We start from the raw sequence: 18666 nt of genomic DNA, 5'->3' as shown, positions 1-18666 counted from the left end.
TTTAAGTCAATTCCAATGAAAGCATGGACTTCCCAAATCTCCTACAAAATTTGAAAATGCACAAGATGTAATAATTCCTTTTGTCATTGGTGTCATATCACAACAATTGTCTGATTTGTTTCTTTGCAAAGGCAGGACACAGATCACACTGCAAACTCAAAACAAACATCTACTGTTTTTTTGTAATTCTGCAATTGGGTAACATTTGCTGAACAGTCCTGAGTGTTCAAATAGCTTACTTACAATCACTTTAAGATAATCAGTGGAGTTTGTAATCTGGATCACTTAAACTTACTCGAGTGGTATAGTTCATATGACAGGATCCATTCTCGCAGTCGGATTAATATGTGTTTTGTTTTTAACAGTTACACTCCAGTGCAGGACTGTAGTCTGAGGAATAGAGTCTGAGAGACTGCCAAACTGCCATTTGGGAAAAAAAATCACACTTGTGCCTGACTTCTGTTTGATGCCCAGATTCTCAAATCAACATGTTCAGATACCCCGGTACCTGGACTCTCCATGGGCATTATAACAGGACATGAAATTGACAGGGCTGAGTACTTAATATTTCTGTACAAAATGTGGATCTGCATCTATTGAGGGCAAAGGTCCAGATGTCCAATCTGCTTGAAATAAAATACCTGAAATCCTAGGATGGCATAACAAGGATGGCCTCCAGGGCTCAGAGGTCTTCATGTGCTCTCCTGACAAGTTGTGTTCAGAGAATGGGCATTTCCAGAGGGTAAAGGACAGTATTATCAGCACCTTGATCTTTGAAAGTTAATTCAATGGCCATTTTTATAACTATTTCCAAACTCTCAACTCGTTACAATGACTGTTTTGTTTTGAACAGACCCTAATCATAAATTTGTACAAATTCTCATACGAATTAGGAACTGGAGTAGGCCACTCAATACTTCGAACCCGCTTCTCCATTCACTAAGACCATGGCTGATATGATTACTCCAAATGCCACTCCCCCCAATAAAATTTCACTTCCTTGTCCGACAAGAATATATCTACCCCTGCCAAAAAAATATTCAAGGACACTGCTTCCATCCCCTTTTGAGTTTCAAGGATTCAGAATCCTCTGTGGGAAAAGAAATCTCTCAGTCCATGTCTTACATAGATGATTCCTCATGTTTAAACAGTGATGCCTTATTTTAGATTTTCTCACCAGAGAAAATATTCTTTCCACAACCACTCTGCCAAGACCCTAAGGATCATATATGTCCAAATCGAGTCTTACTCGAAGTGCTAGACGATACAAGCTTAGCCTGCTCAACCCCTCCTTAACAGACAACCTGCTCATTCCAGTATTAGTCCAGTAAATCTTCTCTGAACTGTTTCCAATGCATTTACACCCTTTTTAAAATATGATTACCAATACTGTGCACAATACTCCAGATGTGGTCTCACCAATATGCAATAAAGTTGAAGCATAGCTTCCCTACTCATGTAGTCAACACCCCTGGCAAGAAATAATTGTTATTAGCTTTCCTAATTACTTGCTGTAACCACATACTAATCCTATGCAATTCATGTACTAGTATATCTAGATCCCTCTCCTCCTAGGTCCACTCACTTAACCATCTATATTCCTTTATGACTTCCTTACGTCCTCTTCACAATGTTCTCACCGATCTATCTTTGTTTTCTCAGCAAATTTAGCAACCATACCTTTGGTCCCTTCATCCAAGACCCCAGCACTGATTCCTGCAGGACACCATTCATTAATGGGCAATGTGTTCCATAACGTATTACATTAAAGCACAAATACTTACAGACTTGTTAGCAAATATGTGTAGATAAACACCCAGAATGAAGATAAAATGTAGAACTGCATACAGTTGAAGCCAAACAGGGATTTGGGGATTGTGTGGCATTTCATTTCCACTAATCTGAAAGAAAACAAATTATTTTAATCAAGAAACTATTTGTAAACTGTGTATGTTAAATACTCACTGTTGTAGTTACAGGCATTTCATTTCACTCTATGTGACATCAAGAACTGGCAGCTCTCTTGAATCCCAAGGTGCATAGGTCACATGTGCATCCTAGCTGCAGTGTTCATCACTAGAATTAAACAGCTGTGATGAATGTTCATTGACTTAAGATAATAACTGTTTCTCTCTTCATATATGTGGCCTGACTTGCTGTCAGTTTCATTTTTTTTTAATTTCTGTTTTCCAGCATCCCCATTAAATTGCACTTGTATCATAATGAGCCAAGAAGATACTTGATTTCCCAACTGATTCCCATTGATTAATAAAAACCTACTTGGGAAAATTAGTGTTGTTTCAGCCTCCTTTCAATTATCAAACAAGGGGACCCACTCGCCAAATTCACTTCTTCCCATGCAGTTCAGCAGGAGTTCCTCAGGACAGCGTTAGTTGACTAATCATGCACTTCTTCATTGACATCCCTTCCAGCATAAGGTCAGATTTCAGGTCCATTTCCAACTCCTCCAAAAATGAAGTAGCCTATCAGAGCTGTAGTAGGACCTAGACAACACCAGGCATGGCTTAAAAGCTGGCAGGTTGCCCTCATATCATGCAAGTGCATATAAGGATTATTTGCTGACTATCTCCAACTAGAAAATCCCAAATACCTCCTTCAATCTTCAAGGACATATGCATTACTGGGCCCACCAACACTGACATCCTGAGTTCACCATTAACCAGATCCTCTCATATTCACAACTACAAGGGCAGGGCAAAAGATGCACCTCTCGACTCATGAAGCATTGTCATAATTTACAAAGCTCATATTTAAATATGATGGAATACTAACCACCCGTCATGATGAGCTCAGAAGCAGGAAAACCCAATAATACCAAAATCATCTGAGGAAAAGCAGTCTGCTTCATCAGTGTCATAGTCACTAGACTTAATAGCCAACCTTCCATCCATTCTTGAATTTGTTGCAGTGACTCAAGAAGGTTACTTCACTCACTTCCATCGATGTGACTATCATCATCATGATAAAAAATACAATGTTCTAAGAACATCACCACCTCCAAATATCACACAGTCTTGACTTGGAGCAATATTGTTACTATTAACATTTCATTGCCATACATCATTAAATGAGTGTCATTAGGTCTACCTGGTTTAAGGAAGCCAATGTTGCTTACTTTTGACATTGAGGAATAGATAAGAAAAGCAATCTTTCCCACTTAGCCAAGTCTTTGTGCTTCTTTTTTCTGCATGGTAAGGTTCCAGCAAAGGTCAACACTTGCACTCATTTCAATTAAGTGTTTTCCTCACAACTTAAGTTTTAGGCTTAGGACTTTGCATTTCAACTTTGCATTTCTAGGTAGCCAATCCATTTGGTAGCAATCACTCCAAAAATCACAGTGGATATGGGAACAGCATTCTTTATTTTTGTCTTCCTTCTTTGCATTGAGGGAGAAGAAACAAAAAACTCAGAGTTGGTTGTACTATGGTGAAAATATATTACATAACAATTCTGCCCAGATCTCCTTGCGAAAACTTACATGAAGCCAACAGTTACCGTCTGCTATACTTTTTAGTAATCTTTCACTCCAGTGTTTTCTCCACTTCCTTGTGGAAGTCCTGTCTTATGAAATTTCTACTATAGGGTGTTTTCAGTAAATCCAAACAATGCTGTTGGAGGGCAGGGTTTCATCAAACTTGCTAGACCAATTTCCTGTAATTGTACTTTTTGGACTTTACATTGGTTCCTCTGCCGTTAGTTGTAAATGTTTTCTTAAAAGCGTACTTAACCTTTGGCCTATTAAATAAACGGGAGCTAGTACGTGATAATAGTAGTTTGAGGATCAGTTATTTGTCAAACACTTTCAAAACTCAATGTCGTAAAATAACCGCATGCTTCTACAGGGCGCATAGTAACAAATTTCTGATAGTATATGAGTAGTCGTCAAATGAGAGCACTGTACTTTTTTTCTGCAAACTTCCTAGTATACTGTATAGAATAGGCAGTGTATAATTAACAAAAGAAGATCTTAAGAAGTATTATGTAGTTATCAGTCTGTCTCAAGGAGGTTAATTGTGCAGGTGGTTGAATCTTGAATTGGAACAGTGTAAGGTTTGGATTAAGCCAGTATTATGTCAGCCTTGGGAATGTAAAACAGGCAGAACAGCAAGAGTTTTATTTTGTTGTCAGCCTCAGAGGTAGCACTGCGCCTCTGCATTGCACTTATGCTGAGCTGTCTTCTTGAACTGCATGGTTTTGGTTGCCCCAAGACCATTCAGTTCCTTAACTCGTTACAGTCTTAGTCCAAATATGGACAGAAGAACTAGGTGAGGTGAAAGTGACTGTTTTTGACGTCAAGGTTGTGTTTAACTGTGCCTGACATTGAGCAGCCACAGCAAAGCTACAGTCAATAGGAATATGTGGAAAATCCCTTCACTGGTGTGAGTCATAACTGGCACATGGGAGATTGGCTGTGGTCATTGGAAATCAGTCATCTCAGCTCCGGAGCATCTCTGCAGGGGTTCCTCAGGAGTCTATCCTAGGCCTAACCATCTTCAGCTCCTTCATCAATAACTTTCCTTCTATCATAAGGTTAGAAGCTAGGATGTACGCCGATGACTCCACAATGTTCAGCATCATTAATGATTCCTCAGCTGTCAAAAACACAGCAAAACCTTGACAATATGTAGACTGGGCTAAAATGTGACCAGTAACATTTGAGCCACACAAGTGCAAGGCAATGACCACCTCCAATAAAAGAGAATCTAACCAGTTCCACTTGAAATTCAATGGCATTACCATCCCTGATTCTCCTCTCAATATCCTGGAGGTTACAACTGACCAGAAACTGAACTGGACTGTCCTTATAAATACAATGGTTACAAGAGCAGAACAAGGCTAGGTATATTGATGTAAGCTAATAAACTCCTGACTCCTAAAAACCTGTTTATCATCAACAAAGCATAAGATGGGAATGTGATGAAATATTCTCAACTTGCCCGGTTGAATGGACCTCCAACAAACTCAAGAAACTTGTCATTATTCTGAATAAAACAGCCTGCTTAATTGGCATCCACAATTTTCATCCTTCCATCATGGACACTCAATAGTGGCTGTGTGTACAATCTACAGCATACACTACAGAAATTCACCAAGGCTTCTTAGACAGCATCTTCCAAACCCACAAATGCTTCTATCGAGAAGGATAAAGGCAGAAAATGTGTAGGAATACCAGCACCTGCAACTTTCCTTCCAAGCCACTCACGATCCTGACTTGGAAACACATTATTGTTCTTTCACTGTCACTGGGTCAAAATCCAGGAATTCCCATCCTAAGTGCATTGATGGTCTACTTACAGCTGTAGGATGGCAGCAGTTTAAGAAGGCAACTCATGCTACATTTTTGAGGGCAACTAGGGATGAGCAATGAATGCTGGCACAACCAGCGATGCCCACATCCCGTGAAAGAATTTTCGAAAAGTCAACTTATTGTAGGTATACCCACATACCATTAGAGTGTTATTGTGCCATCAATACAATCCCATTTTATTCATTTTTTTTGCTGTAGAGTAATGATAATACATTTATTACATGTTTACCTCTTATAGTCACACAGCATCATTGCCAAACTTCTTTGTACATGTGTAATCTGAGGTTTTTTTTAATTTGGGAGTTGGAATTTGAAAGTATGCAAGCAATCAAAGACTGCAATAATGATGCATCATGATATGAGTTAGTGCACTTCTGTCATTTGTACACCTCAAACCAGACTCTCAAAACAACTGATCATATCTGAGTTCAGCCAGAACAGCAGACTCCCACAAGATGCTTTGGTGGATCCTCAAAGCATCCTTAAAATTAGTCCAACATACACATCAACTCATGGGAGGTCTGGTTTTTGGGAAGCACAAAATATATTGACAGATTTCATCAACAACACAGAGAATGCATAAATCTTCAAACAACCTTTCCTCAAAAGCATCCAAGCACCACCTACCCCACATATGACAAAGTCTGCAAACTGTACACTGGACTTCTCGGTCACCTGAGAACCCACCAAACTGAAAGTTGAACCAAATCATTCTTGATCCCAAGAGATGGCCTAAGGGAGAGACAGACTTCTGCAGGTGGTGTACAGTTGGGTTGACTGTGTCATCATTTGAAGGATGTTGTGGGTCATACCATGGAAGAAGGATGATCTTTGCACTTCTCAAGAACATACTCATGGTGTGTTTTACTGTATGAAGACGTGTGCTGCAGTTTAACTGACCCAGAAACTCTCCCATAGACATATCAGCAAGTCAGATATGGCCATGCCAGAAGTACTTAGAGTTTGATAAATCAACATATATTGCTCTGTTATGACATGCCAAGACTATCAAGTCCTGATGTAGGACTTAAACCTGAAACTTCTTGTCAAAATATTACCACTGTGCCACAAGACTTCCTATTTGACGGGCAAGGTTTTATTGTTTCATAAATACTGCTGGTTTAGTTTGCAGCCATCTGGCTTTTGTGGAAGATTCTTACTTTGAAATTTGAGGCAAATCATTAGAAACTACTTATAGTTACATTTTATTTCAATTAACGCACAGGACTCCACTAGATTTTTAATCAACAGCACTTCTAATGGGTTATGGTATAAATATTTTCATTGGAGGTGGGAATTACTCGGTATAAATTTAACATCACCAATAGTATTTCCACCTTCCACAATAGCATTATTTTATTTTACCAAGAATAAGCAATGTAGCCCAATCTACAAGAAGCAAACCCTTTCAATATCCATTTCAAATCACCTACTTACAAATCTCCAAAACGGCATCATCATATAATTTATCCGAATTTTGACAAACTGTTTGTACCCTTTTCTCTTAGAAAGTAGAATCAATGTTAAATGTAACAGTTAATGATTGGAATAATTTAAAGGTATCCTCCAAAATATATACATAAACAGATTTTTTTTAAGAAGAGCTATGCATATAGTATTTCCCAAACCTCCTTCCCCCTTTATCCCAAAACATATCCTTTCTCAAGCTCCTAGCTACATAAAAGTCACTGTGGAATCAGCTACAAGTGCCAACCTTCATGTCAGTAGCCTGTCCCATTCTTAAATATGTTAAGTAACCATGAACAAGTTGACATATCATTAATATTTTAATATTGCAAATTTTACATTTTGGACTTTTTTTTGTTTCTGAAATAATTGAATTGTGCAAAGTGGCACAGCATTAACTAACTACCTGAGGCAGAAATTCTGGATCTCTCCCTGGTCCTTACCCTTCTATTAATGTAAGTTATATTTTTCATTACATACTGTGGGAATGTCTTCAAGACACCCAAGTCTGGGTTTGCCTGGTTGCCATCCTGGTCCTTTGAAGAGGACAGACATCTTGTTGCTTATGCCAGGGGTTGCCCAAAATGTCTTCCAAATGTAAAGCAAGTGATGGCACTAGAGGAAAAGAAATGTGAAAAATTAAAATCAGAAGTTATCATCTACTAATTTAATCAGTGATGGAACAAAATGTTATGGGGAAGAGGCAGTCTCCAACTCCATTTTCCTGTCAGGTCATCCATGATGTAATTGAATGGTAAAGCAAACTCAATGAGGTAAATGGTCTACTTCAGCTCCTACGTCGTAAAGATTTATTAGCCTCATTTATCAAAACGCATATCCACAGTTAAAAGTTAAGGAGCCTCATCGATAAATGTGAGAAGAATTTTAACCCCACTGCTTTGGGTGTGCTAGAAGGGCAGCAGATAGAATTACTAACAAATTCTCCAACTTGACCCTATCTTGCCCACTTCAAACTTTAACAGAGGCAACTTGGGAATAGAGTCACCAAGCTCCCTTTCAGAATGTGAGTTAATCACTAAAACCTTTCAAGAAAACAGAGTTCATCAACTTTGATATAATTTTACTTTTAACATAGAAGGGACAAAGAAATGCCTTTTTCGAAATGTTTGTCGACCATGAGGAGTAAACGGATATGCCTCAGTCTCACAATCTCACCTTCATATTCTCTGTAATTGGTCGGGCTAAATTCCCACCACAGGATTAGATTCAACCTCTAGCTCGACCATATCCATATCATCACCCCCACACAATGTCAGGCTTACCTAACATTTACTCCCTGGCTCTTTCCAGATTGAAAGCCTGCCAATCTATTTAATCAGGCTGGCTGGATGTGGGAAATATTTTTGAAAATATTTAAAATGCATCCAGCTGTTATATTTGAAAAGGCATGTGGGTAAGTCACACTTCTGGATTTCCCTGCTGTAAACATTCTCCCCTTTTGCTGTTTTCAGTATGGATTAAATGTTAGGGTTAACAGTTTGGTTAAGGCCAGAAATCATATACTATTCAATTTGCTGCTACTTAAATTGTTTTTAAACATTTATGATCTGTCTTTTTAAAATAAACTGCTATCTTTTTTGGAAAATATATACAACATGCAACAATCTGTCGCTAATGTGGAAATAATATGTTGCCCCCCCAAAAAAATCACATGCAATAAGATTTTCGCCACACACCATAAGACACTGATATACACAAATGTATTGTGAGAATCATTTCAGAAAAAAAGTAGGTATAAAACAATGGTTTACAAGATAGTATCATTCTAAGCTGTGTTGTCCATACTGGCAAAATTCTAGATTCGAAAATATCAGCTGTAAGCTATATCCTTGAGAGTTAAAAGATCATAATTATTGCTAAAATCAGCAACAAAAAAAAATTGCTGGAAAAACTCAACAGGTCTGGCAGCAGCTGTGGAGAGAAATCAAAGCCTCAACCACAAATCTATTGCCACAGCCAACTTGGGGACTTGCAATACTGCAAAAGCCCTTGAATAATGCTCAGGGGATTGTTAATACCACAAATGGTATAACTCCACATCTTCTTGGGGTTTTGCACATCTCCTGTTAACCTGAATAGAAACATACAAAAATGGAAAACCAGTAGGCCACTTGCCTCTTTGCACCAGTCCACCATTCAATAAGACAATGGCTGATCAGATTTTAACCTCAAATCTACTTTATTCCATATAGAACATAGAACTGTGCAGCATCACACATGACATCACTTCCGCCCCTCGCATCATCGCTGATGTCACACACTCAGTGACTTCCGCCACCCCTCCTGCCATGTCTGCCACCACTTCCGCCCCCAACAACGCCATTCACCTGCACACTGCTGACATGCCCCCCCCATATCCCACTGTCACCATTTCCGGCCCAGAACCCTGAGGGGAGCACCACCCCTGCTCATGACTCCACCCCCATTCCCCCCACCATCACACCCACTCCAGTTACTGGCTCTGCCCCCACTTCCAGCTCCACACCCACACCAGATCCCAGCTCCCAGCCCTGCCAAGTTTTCACCATCCCCCCGGACCTTCCTCTCACTGAGGACAAACGGTCAGTCCTCAGCAAAGGACTCACCTTCATCCCCCTCCGCCCACGCATCAATGAATTTAATACACGCCGTGACGTTGTACACTTCTTCCGCTGCCTCCACCTCCGAGCTTACTTTTACAATCAGGACACACGCCCACCTTCCGTGGACCCCCTCACCCATCTCCAACACACTGCATCCACCTGGACACCCTGCACTGGCCTATTACCTGCCCTCGACCTCTTCATTTCCAACTGCCGCCGGGACATTAACCGCCTCAACCTGTCTACGCCCCTCCCCCGCTCTAACCTCTCACTCTCACAACGCGCAGCCCTCCAACCCTTCTGCTCCAATCCCAACCTCACCATCAAGCCAGCAGTGGTAGTCTGGCGCACTGACCTCTACACCGTTGAAGCCAAACACCAACTCGAGGACACCTCTTCCTACCGCCTCCTCGACCATGACCCCACCCCCATCACCAAACCATCATCTCCCAGACCATACAGAACCTCATCACCTCAGGAGATCTCCCACCCACAGCTTCCAACTTCATAGTCCGGGAACCCTGCACTACCCGGTTCTACCTCCTTCCCAAGTTCCACAAGTCTGACCACCCTCGACAACCCATTGTCTCAGCATGCTCCTGCCCCACTGAACTCACCTCTACCTACCTCGACACTGTCCTAACCCCCCCTAGTCCAGAAACTCCCCACATATGTTCGAGACACCACCCACGCCCTCCACCTCCTCCAAGACTTCGTTTCCCCAGCCCCCAACGCCTCATCTTTACCACGGATATCCAATCCCTCTATACCTCCATCCGCCATGACCAGGGCCTCCAAGCCCTCCGTTTTTCCTCTCCAGACGTCCCCAACAGTACCCTTCCACCAACACTCGCATTTGTTTGGTTGAACTGGTCCTCACCCTTAACAATTTCTCCTTTGAATCCTCCCACTTCCTCCAGACCAAAGGGGTAGCCATGGGCACACGTATGGGCCCCAGCTATGCCTGTCTCTTTGTTGGCTACATAAAACAGTTGATCTTCCGTGATTACACCGGCACCACTCCCCACCTCTTCCTCTGCTACATTGATGACTGCATTGGTGCCACCTCATGCTCCCGTGAGGAGGTTGAGTAATTCATCAACTTCACCAACACATTCCACCCTGACCTTAAATTTACCTGGACCATCTCTGACACCTCCCTCCCCTTCCTGGACCTCTCCATCTCCATTAATGACGACTGACTTGACACTGACATTTTTTACAAACCCACCAACTCCCACAGCTACCTGGATTACACCTCTTCCCACCCTACCTCTTGCAAAAATGCCATCCCTTATTGCCGATTCCTCCGCCTCCACCAGTTCCACCACAGAACACACCAGACGGCCTCCTTCTTTAGAGACGGCAATTTCCCTTGCCTCATGGTTAAAGATGCCCTCCAACGCATCTCGTCTACAGGCCGCACCTCCGCCCTCAGCACCCCACCCCTCCAACCATAACAAGGACAGAACGCCCCTGGCGCTCACCTTCCACCCTACAAACCTTCGTAGAAACCAAATCATCCGCCGCCATTTCTGCCACCTCCAAAAGGACCCCACCACCAGAGATATATTTCCCTCCCCACCCCTTTCCGCCTTCCACAAAGACCGTTCACTCTGTGACTACCTGGTCAGGTCCACGCCCCCCTACGACCCATCCACCCATCCTGGCACTTACCCCTGACACTGCAGGAACTGCAAAACCTCCTCCCTCACTCCATCCAAGGCCCTAAAGGAGCCTTCCACATCCATCAAAGTTTTACCTGCACATTCACTAATATCATTTATTGCATCCGTTGCTCCTGATGCGATCTCCTCTACATTGGGGAGACTGGGCGCCTCCTAGCAGAGCGCTTTAGGGAACATCTCTTCAACAGTTTCCTCATTTCCCTTTCCCCCACCTCACCCTAGTTCCAAACTTCCAGCTCAGCACTGTCCCCATGACCTGTCCTACCTGCCTATCTTCTTTTCCACCTATCCACTCCACCCTCCTCCCTGACCTATCACCTTCATCCCCTCCCCCACTCACTTATTGTACTCTATGCTACTTTCTCCCCATCCCTCCCCCCCCCTCCTCTAGCTTATCTCTCCACGCTTCAGGCTCTCTGCCTTTATTTCTGATAAAGGACTTTTGCTCAAAACGTCAATTTTGCTGCTCCTTGGATGCTGCCTGAACTGCTGTGCTCTTCCAGCACCACTAATCCAGAATCTGGTTTCCAGCATCTGCAGTCATTGTTTTTACCCAGCACAGGAACTGGCCCTTCGACCCATGATGCTGTGCCAAACATAATGCCAAATTAAACTAAACCCTTCTGTCTGCCCTTGATCCATATCCCTCTATTTCTTGCATATTCATGTGCTTATCTAAAAGTCTCTTAAATGCCCCTTATCATATCCACCTCCACTACTACCCCTGGCAGCGCGTTCCACACTCTTACCACCCAATGTGTAAAAAACTTGCCCCTCACGTCTCCTTTGAACTTTCCCCTCTCTCACCTCTAATGCATGCCCCCTAGTTTTAGACATTTCAACTTTGGGAAAAAGATTTTGACTGTCAACATATCTATGCATCTCATAATTTTATGGACTTCTATCAAGTCTCCCCTCAGTCTCTACATTTCAGAGAAAACAACCTGAGTTTTTCTAGCCTCTCCTTATAGTTCATACCCTCTAATCCAGGCAGCATCTTGGTAAACCTTTTCTGCATGGTCTCCAAAGCTTCCACATCCTTCCTATAATGTGGCAACAAGAATTGAATGCTGTACTCTAAATGTGGCCTAACTAAAGTCTTATGAAGCTGCAACATGACCTCCTGATTCTTGTACTCAATTTCCCCGACCAATAAAGGCAAGCATGCCATTTGTCTTCTTTACCACCCTATCTACTTGTGTGACTACTTTCAGATAGCATAGACTTGAACCCCAAGATCCCTCTGTACATCAATGCTGTTCAAGGTCCTGCCAGTAACTGTATACTTTTCATTAATATTTGATCTCCCAACATGCAATATTACAAACTTAAATGGATTAACTCTATCTGCCATCTCTCTTTCCATATCTGCAACTGATCTTTATCCCCCTGTATCCTTTGGCAACCTTCTACACTATTCACAACGCCACGATCTTTGTATCATCTGCAAACTTACTAACCTACCCATTTACATTTTCATCCAATAATGAATCTAATAATCTTTCTTACCTTTAATAACTAGATCCACCTTCATATCAAAAATAATGGTGATCATTACTTTCTGCATCTAAGTCAGTTTTCAATTTGCTGCTACTTAGATTTTATAACAATACACAGGTATTCTGGCAGTGATCAGAGTTAAGGCTCTGAGATCACAAAGAAATGTTGAAAACCAAAATTAAACTGTATTTAATGCATGGTGTATGTCCCTTATTTTGAAATTTGGTTATAGATTAAGGAACTGGATGAGGGAACTGAGACTTTACTGCTCAGTTTGCAGATGACAAAAAAGATGGATGGAAGGTCAGGTAGTGCTGAGGAAGTGGAAAGGCTGCAGAAGGACTTGGACAATCAAGGAGAGTGGGTAAAGAACCGAAAGATGAAATACACCGTGGGAAAGTGTGAGGTTATGTATTTTGGTAAGAAGAATAAAGGCAAGACTATTTTGTAAATTAGGGAAAGGCTTTGGAAATCTGAAACATAAAGGCACTTGGGAGTCCTAGTTCAGGATTGTCTTAGATTAACTTACTGGTTCAATTGGCAGTTAGAAAAGCAAATGCAATGTCAGCATCCATTTCACGAGGACTAGAATACAACAGCAGAAATGTATTGCTGAGGCTTTATAATGGTCCGGTCAGACCGTATTTGGGAAATCGTGAGTAGTTTTAGGCCATATATCTAAAGAAGATTGATAGATTCTTGTTGTCTCGAGGAATTAAGGGCTACAGGGAGAACGCTGGTAAGTGGAGCTGAAATGCCCATCAGCCATGATTGAATGGTGGAGTGGACTCGATGGGCCGAATGGCCTTACTTCCACTCCTATGTCTTATGGTCTTATGGTCTTATGGCATTGGATGGAGTCCAAAGGAGGTTTACAATATTGACCCCAGGTATGAAGGACTTGTTGTATGAGGAGTGGTTGAGGACTCTGGATCTGAACTCTGTGGAGTTTAGAAGGAAGAGAGAGGATGTGATTGAAACTTATAGATTATGGAGAGGTGTGGGGGAGTGGATATGGAGATGCTTCCATGAGTAGAAGAGACTAGGACCTGAGGGCACAGCCTCAGAGTAAAGGGATGACCCTTTAGAACTGAGATGAAGAGGAACTTCCTTAGTTAGCTGGTGGTTAATCTGTGGAATGATCAAATCTCAGCCATGATCAAATGGTGGAGCGGGCTCGATAGGCTGAATAGCTTAATTCTGCTTCTGTGTCTAATGGTGCTGTAAATTTGTATACTGGGAGCATTTCAAATCATAAAGGAAAAGTGGCCACATTTAACTCATTTATTCAGTGTTTTATTTATCTCTGTAAATTATCCTCATGCCCCAACAGCACAGAGGTGTACTTGAGCAGCACATCACTGTTTAATGCAAAGCTCCACTGTCAATTAAAGCTTATTGGAGAGGGTGCACTTCTATTCCTTGAAAGCCTCCTGCAGTTCCAGATGGTGAATGTGTTATCATTTTAACTCTCAGTGGCACCAAGTGCCTGATTCAATCCTATATTCCTTATGCTGTATTCTTATTAAAAAGTAAAAGAATAAGATTGCAATTGCAAAGTTGATGCACAAAAGTAGAGAGATATATAATATACGCTATTGATTTTAAGGTTTCTGGAAAATCAGTGCATTTTTCTCTTCCTGAGCTACTTAAGCCTTTGCCTGCTTCTTCGCACTTCTTTGACTGTGAGATTTAGAATACTTTTTCTTTGAGGAGAAAGTGAGGTTTGCAGATACTGAAGAAGGGCTTATGCCCGAAACGTCGAATCTCCTGTTCCTTGGATGCTGCCTGATCTGCTGCGCTTTTTCAGCAACACATTTTCAGCTCAATACTTTTTCTTTGTTTGCTGTCATTAACTGAGTTTGAAGTATCACCAGAATGGTAAACAAAATCAGCACAATCCATATTGCTTTGAAGTGTAGGATGCAGACTTGTGACTCAAACCAGGATGCACCACTAATGGTTACGTTTCCGAGACGGGAGGACATAACATCGCATTCTCATATAAGGCTCCTCTTGAACGTTGGAGTATTTGTACTGCTAATTACAATGTCAGGTGCACATATTCTAATTATTCCAAAGCATTAAGTTATTCACTAAAATGGAAACTTGACAGTCAATAATTGGCAGCTTTAGGGCCTCAGTTGTAAGGATAAGAGTTGTAAGGCTGCACTGCCTGGAATATTGCCAGCGTGTCAGGGGAGGGTAGAAAAAAGATCTCCTGGAGAATTGAACTGGACAGTTTCCCCCCCCACCCCCCACCACCACACACACACACACACACACACCCCTACAACCCTACCTATGGCAAAGTGTAAAAGTCTGAACCAGTAACCACCAAATAAATTGATTTTCTTGAACTTTAAATGCAAAGCAGACACACCCTTTACAATTAGTGGGTTGCAACGCGATCTGAAATATGGCATTATCAACTGATGGATCAAATATTGAATTGCACAAGTTTAATTTACAAAACATCTGACAGGCAATGGGTGATGAGAGTGGAGTAAATATGATCCCAGAGGGTGAGCTTGGTGTTCACATGCGAGGAAACTCTATGGAGGAATGAAGATGGCAGCCAAGACCCAATTCTACGATTCCCAACCCCATTCTCAGGGTTTAAAAGTTTCAGCAGTTCCATGTTAATGATGCAGGTTTGTTTGGATCACAAGCCTTCATCCCAACCAGGCCAGGTCCATTACAGAGATAGGCATGACCTAGCCCTCTGCAGTCTTTAAGGAATTGATCCAGCTTTTCAAAGAGTTGTGATTCACAGCAGCTCAGAAGTCATAGAATCCTACTATCCCTAGAGTGTGGAAATAGGCCATTTGGCCTTAAAAAGTCCACACCAACTCTTCGAATAGTATCCCACCTAGACCCATTCCCCTATTCCTCTACATTTCCCCTAATGCACCTAACCTACACAATTCCTGAACACTATGGGCAATTTAGCATGGCCAATTCACCTAACCTGCACATCTTTGGATTGTGGGAGGAAACCAGAGCACCCGGAGGAACATTTTGAAGAGAAAGTTCAAAACATTTTACCTATACCCGTCACGCCAAGCTATTTCACACACCCATTCCCTGTGGCTTGTCCATGTTAAGCTATATTATTTCCATATCCATTCAAGAGTGATACTCTGTATAGAACCAACGCTTCCTATTGCGAGAATAGGAATACTGTTACAAGAGCTTTACAGTAACAGTAGCAGAAACTGCAAGAACATGAAACGTCTTAATCAAGTATAAATAAGCGCTGTGCAGTTAACAGAAGAAATCAGAGAATGACAGTTGTCAAACAAGTAATGTTTTCTCAGGAGCTCAATTTTATTTTGAATAGTCTAATAGATGTCTGGGCTCTCAGCCAAGAAACATAATGTGAATGGTCTGGAGTGGTCAGGACTGTATTGTTCAAAGTGTTGTTGGCAAACCTGAACAGTCTGGTGCATATTAGCAGCCAGCTGTGGAGTTCAAAGTTCATCAAAGGGAATTTTTTTTTAATGAGTTGAAAATGTGCAGGTCCTCACACATTGGGAAGGTTGGAAGTGGGCAGCTGTACCCGGTTGATACTGATGCAAGTTTTGCTGCAGATCTTTAACTCAGCTAAGACGTTAGCAGCCCACTTCAGAGATTCTCAACTGGAGAGACCAGCCTGAATTACACTCAGAGCCTGGCAACCAAAGGGTTTTCCCAGCAGATAATGAAATTGATTCCTGAAGTGTCAGGAACTGCAGGAATGGAAAGGAAGCTTAAAAAAAACCCTCTCCACGATCATAGAATCCCTATAGTGTGGAAACAGGCCATTTGGCCCAACAAGTCCACACTGACCCTCTGAAGAGTATCCCATCCTGACACATCCCCCTACCCTATTACTTTACATTTTCCCTGACTAATGCACCTAATCTACACATCGCTGAACACTATGGGCACTTGAGCTTGGTCAGTTCACTTAACTTTGGATTGTGGGAGGAAATCAAAGCATCCGGAGGAAGCCCACGCAGACATGGGGCGAATGTGCAAATTCCACACAGGCATTCGTCCAAGGCTAGAATTGAACCCGGGTCCCTGACGCTGTGAGGCAGCAGTGCTAACAACTGAGCCACCATGCCACCCTGGTATGAGGCCATTGTTCCAAGCCCCACAGGGTTTTGACTCTTATCTGCAGGTCCTGCTGAGGAACTGCACAAATACTTATGAAGTACAGCGGAAAAAGTCAGGCTTCTTAAAATAAGATTGGTGGAAGTAGATGAGGAAGTGAACAGTTGGAATTAGTCCTTTAAATCTGGAGATACTGCCCAAGAGGTCTAAGGTCTAAGGCAGACTGAAAAAGTGAATGGCTTAGCACCAACAGAGGGCGAGGCTCACCACTCAAGCATTCTCTTACACAGCACTCCACAATGCACATACTTAACAGCTCCAATCATTTCTCTTTGGTCATCCCCTCACCCATTCTTGTGAATAGCCAACACTTGCCCTTAGTAGTAGTCCCCTTGTATCACTGCCATCCTACAAAAATATTGCCCTTCATTTCTTCACACCATTGCTTTCACATTCTCACAATTCGGCTTTTAGAGAGTTCACAACCTCAGGCTAAAGATAGAGGATTGGGGAGGAATAGTGCTGGGCAGGAGCCTCCAATAATAACATCCTTGACGACGACTGGAAAAGCATGGTAACCCCTGACCAATGACTACTTTTTCGATTGCTGACCCTGTCAGTTCCAGTATGTTTTAGCATTTTCCGCAAACCTGATGGGCTCAGTCTGGTGCTGAGTCAGATCAGCAGCCCTCTAACCCAGGGTTAGTTTTCAGGGCTTTAACATCGTCCACCATCCTGAACTCACCTCCCCTTGATAGCTAAATCTCTGCTTAATGTCGACTAAAGGATACAAATATCATAATAGATTGAAGGGAGTAAACATATTAAAGAATAATATCTGTGGTTTCAATAATGATGAACCATTTAAGCATCACTAAGGAGGCAAGTTTTTGATAACCATCCTTAATTGCTTTTGAACTTAATAGATAACTAATTAAAGGGCAAGTTAGAGTCAACAGTTTTGTTATGGATCTTGGAGTCATATGTAGGCCCCATCTGGTCAACACATCAGATTTTGTTACCTTCAGGAAATTAGTGAACCAGATAGGTTTTTACACCAATGTTAGTAGCCACCGTTACAAAGTCCAATTTTATATCTACAGTTCATTAAGTGAATTTAAATTTCTACAGCTGGTATGGTGGGATTTGAAACCTGTTTCTTTGAGCTTTGTCAGGTGTTTCTGACTTCTAGTCCAGTGATATTATTTCTATGCTTTTATTATATCTTAATGAATCAAAATTTATTTGGCAACAGTTGCAACCAAAAAAAATGAAAATGATAGAAAAACTACAAAAAAAATTTAGATTGTCCGTGAGGCTGAATGGATTATGTGATACTGTTTCCCTTTGTAAAATACGTGTTGAAACTATTAGCAGTCTTTATGTGAAAACCAGTTTGCATTATTGTTTCAACTTTAGCCTTCATTTTAAATTTGCATTCTGTTAAAGTTAAATCACCTCAAGGGAGTAATTATAGCCTCACAACATGAAAAACAATTTCTGGTTTAATATTGTTGCAGAAGACTATGATCTTGAAACAAACTGTACAGATAATTTAATAATAGAGTAAATGTTTTGTGTCAAATTAAGAAAATACGTACCTGCACCCAGAGAGGTTCAAATGCATTGATTGGGTGAGTCAAGCCAAATATCACTTTCTCATTCTCTGGCGCAAAAGTACCTGTTTCACCAAAGAGAAATAGACACAGCCATGCATCATTCTGCCTGATTCTCCATTTATTAAAATAAAGGAATGTTAATAGCATTAAATGTTCATTTTGCTGCTAAATATTTGCTGTAGGTTATAAGCTAAGAAGTGTGTTGCTTCCTAAGTTTCATCATTACACACTGGGAGAAACTCCGAAAAACACAGAAGTATTTTTAATGGATTAATGTCAGTGCAAAACAAGAATCCATCAGAACATTTTAAAAATGCTTAATACTTTTCAAATGTAACAACTGGACTGTAGTGACCATT

The 18666-nt window shown here is 41.5% G+C and overlaps 1 protein-coding gene across 1 annotated transcript in view; it reads right to left on the bottom strand.

The window, feature by feature from the left end:
* agmo (alkylglycerol monooxygenase) overlaps nucleotides 1-18666 on the bottom strand; it is a 344128-nt gene that overhangs the window by 98103 nt on the left and 227359 nt on the right. Inside the window, exons 8-10 of the mRNA XM_060825437.1 lie at nucleotides 18290-18369; nucleotides 7277-7411; nucleotides 1785-1901 (exon numbers count right to left, since the gene is read on the bottom strand). Coding sequence (XP_060681420.1) covers nucleotides 1785-1901; nucleotides 7277-7411; nucleotides 18290-18369 — 332 coding nt within the window. The remainder of the gene's footprint in view (nucleotides 1-1784; nucleotides 1902-7276; nucleotides 7412-18289; nucleotides 18370-18666) is intronic.

Source organism: Hemiscyllium ocellatum, chromosome 5 (assembly GCF_020745735.1).
Source record: "Hemiscyllium ocellatum isolate sHemOce1 chromosome 5, sHemOce1.pat.X.cur, whole genome shotgun sequence".
NCBI lineage: Eukaryota > Metazoa > Chordata > Chondrichthyes > Orectolobiformes > Hemiscylliidae > Hemiscyllium > Hemiscyllium ocellatum.
The sequence above is the reverse complement of the archived record's forward strand: the minus strand, read 5'-3'. Positions and strand labels throughout refer to the sequence as shown.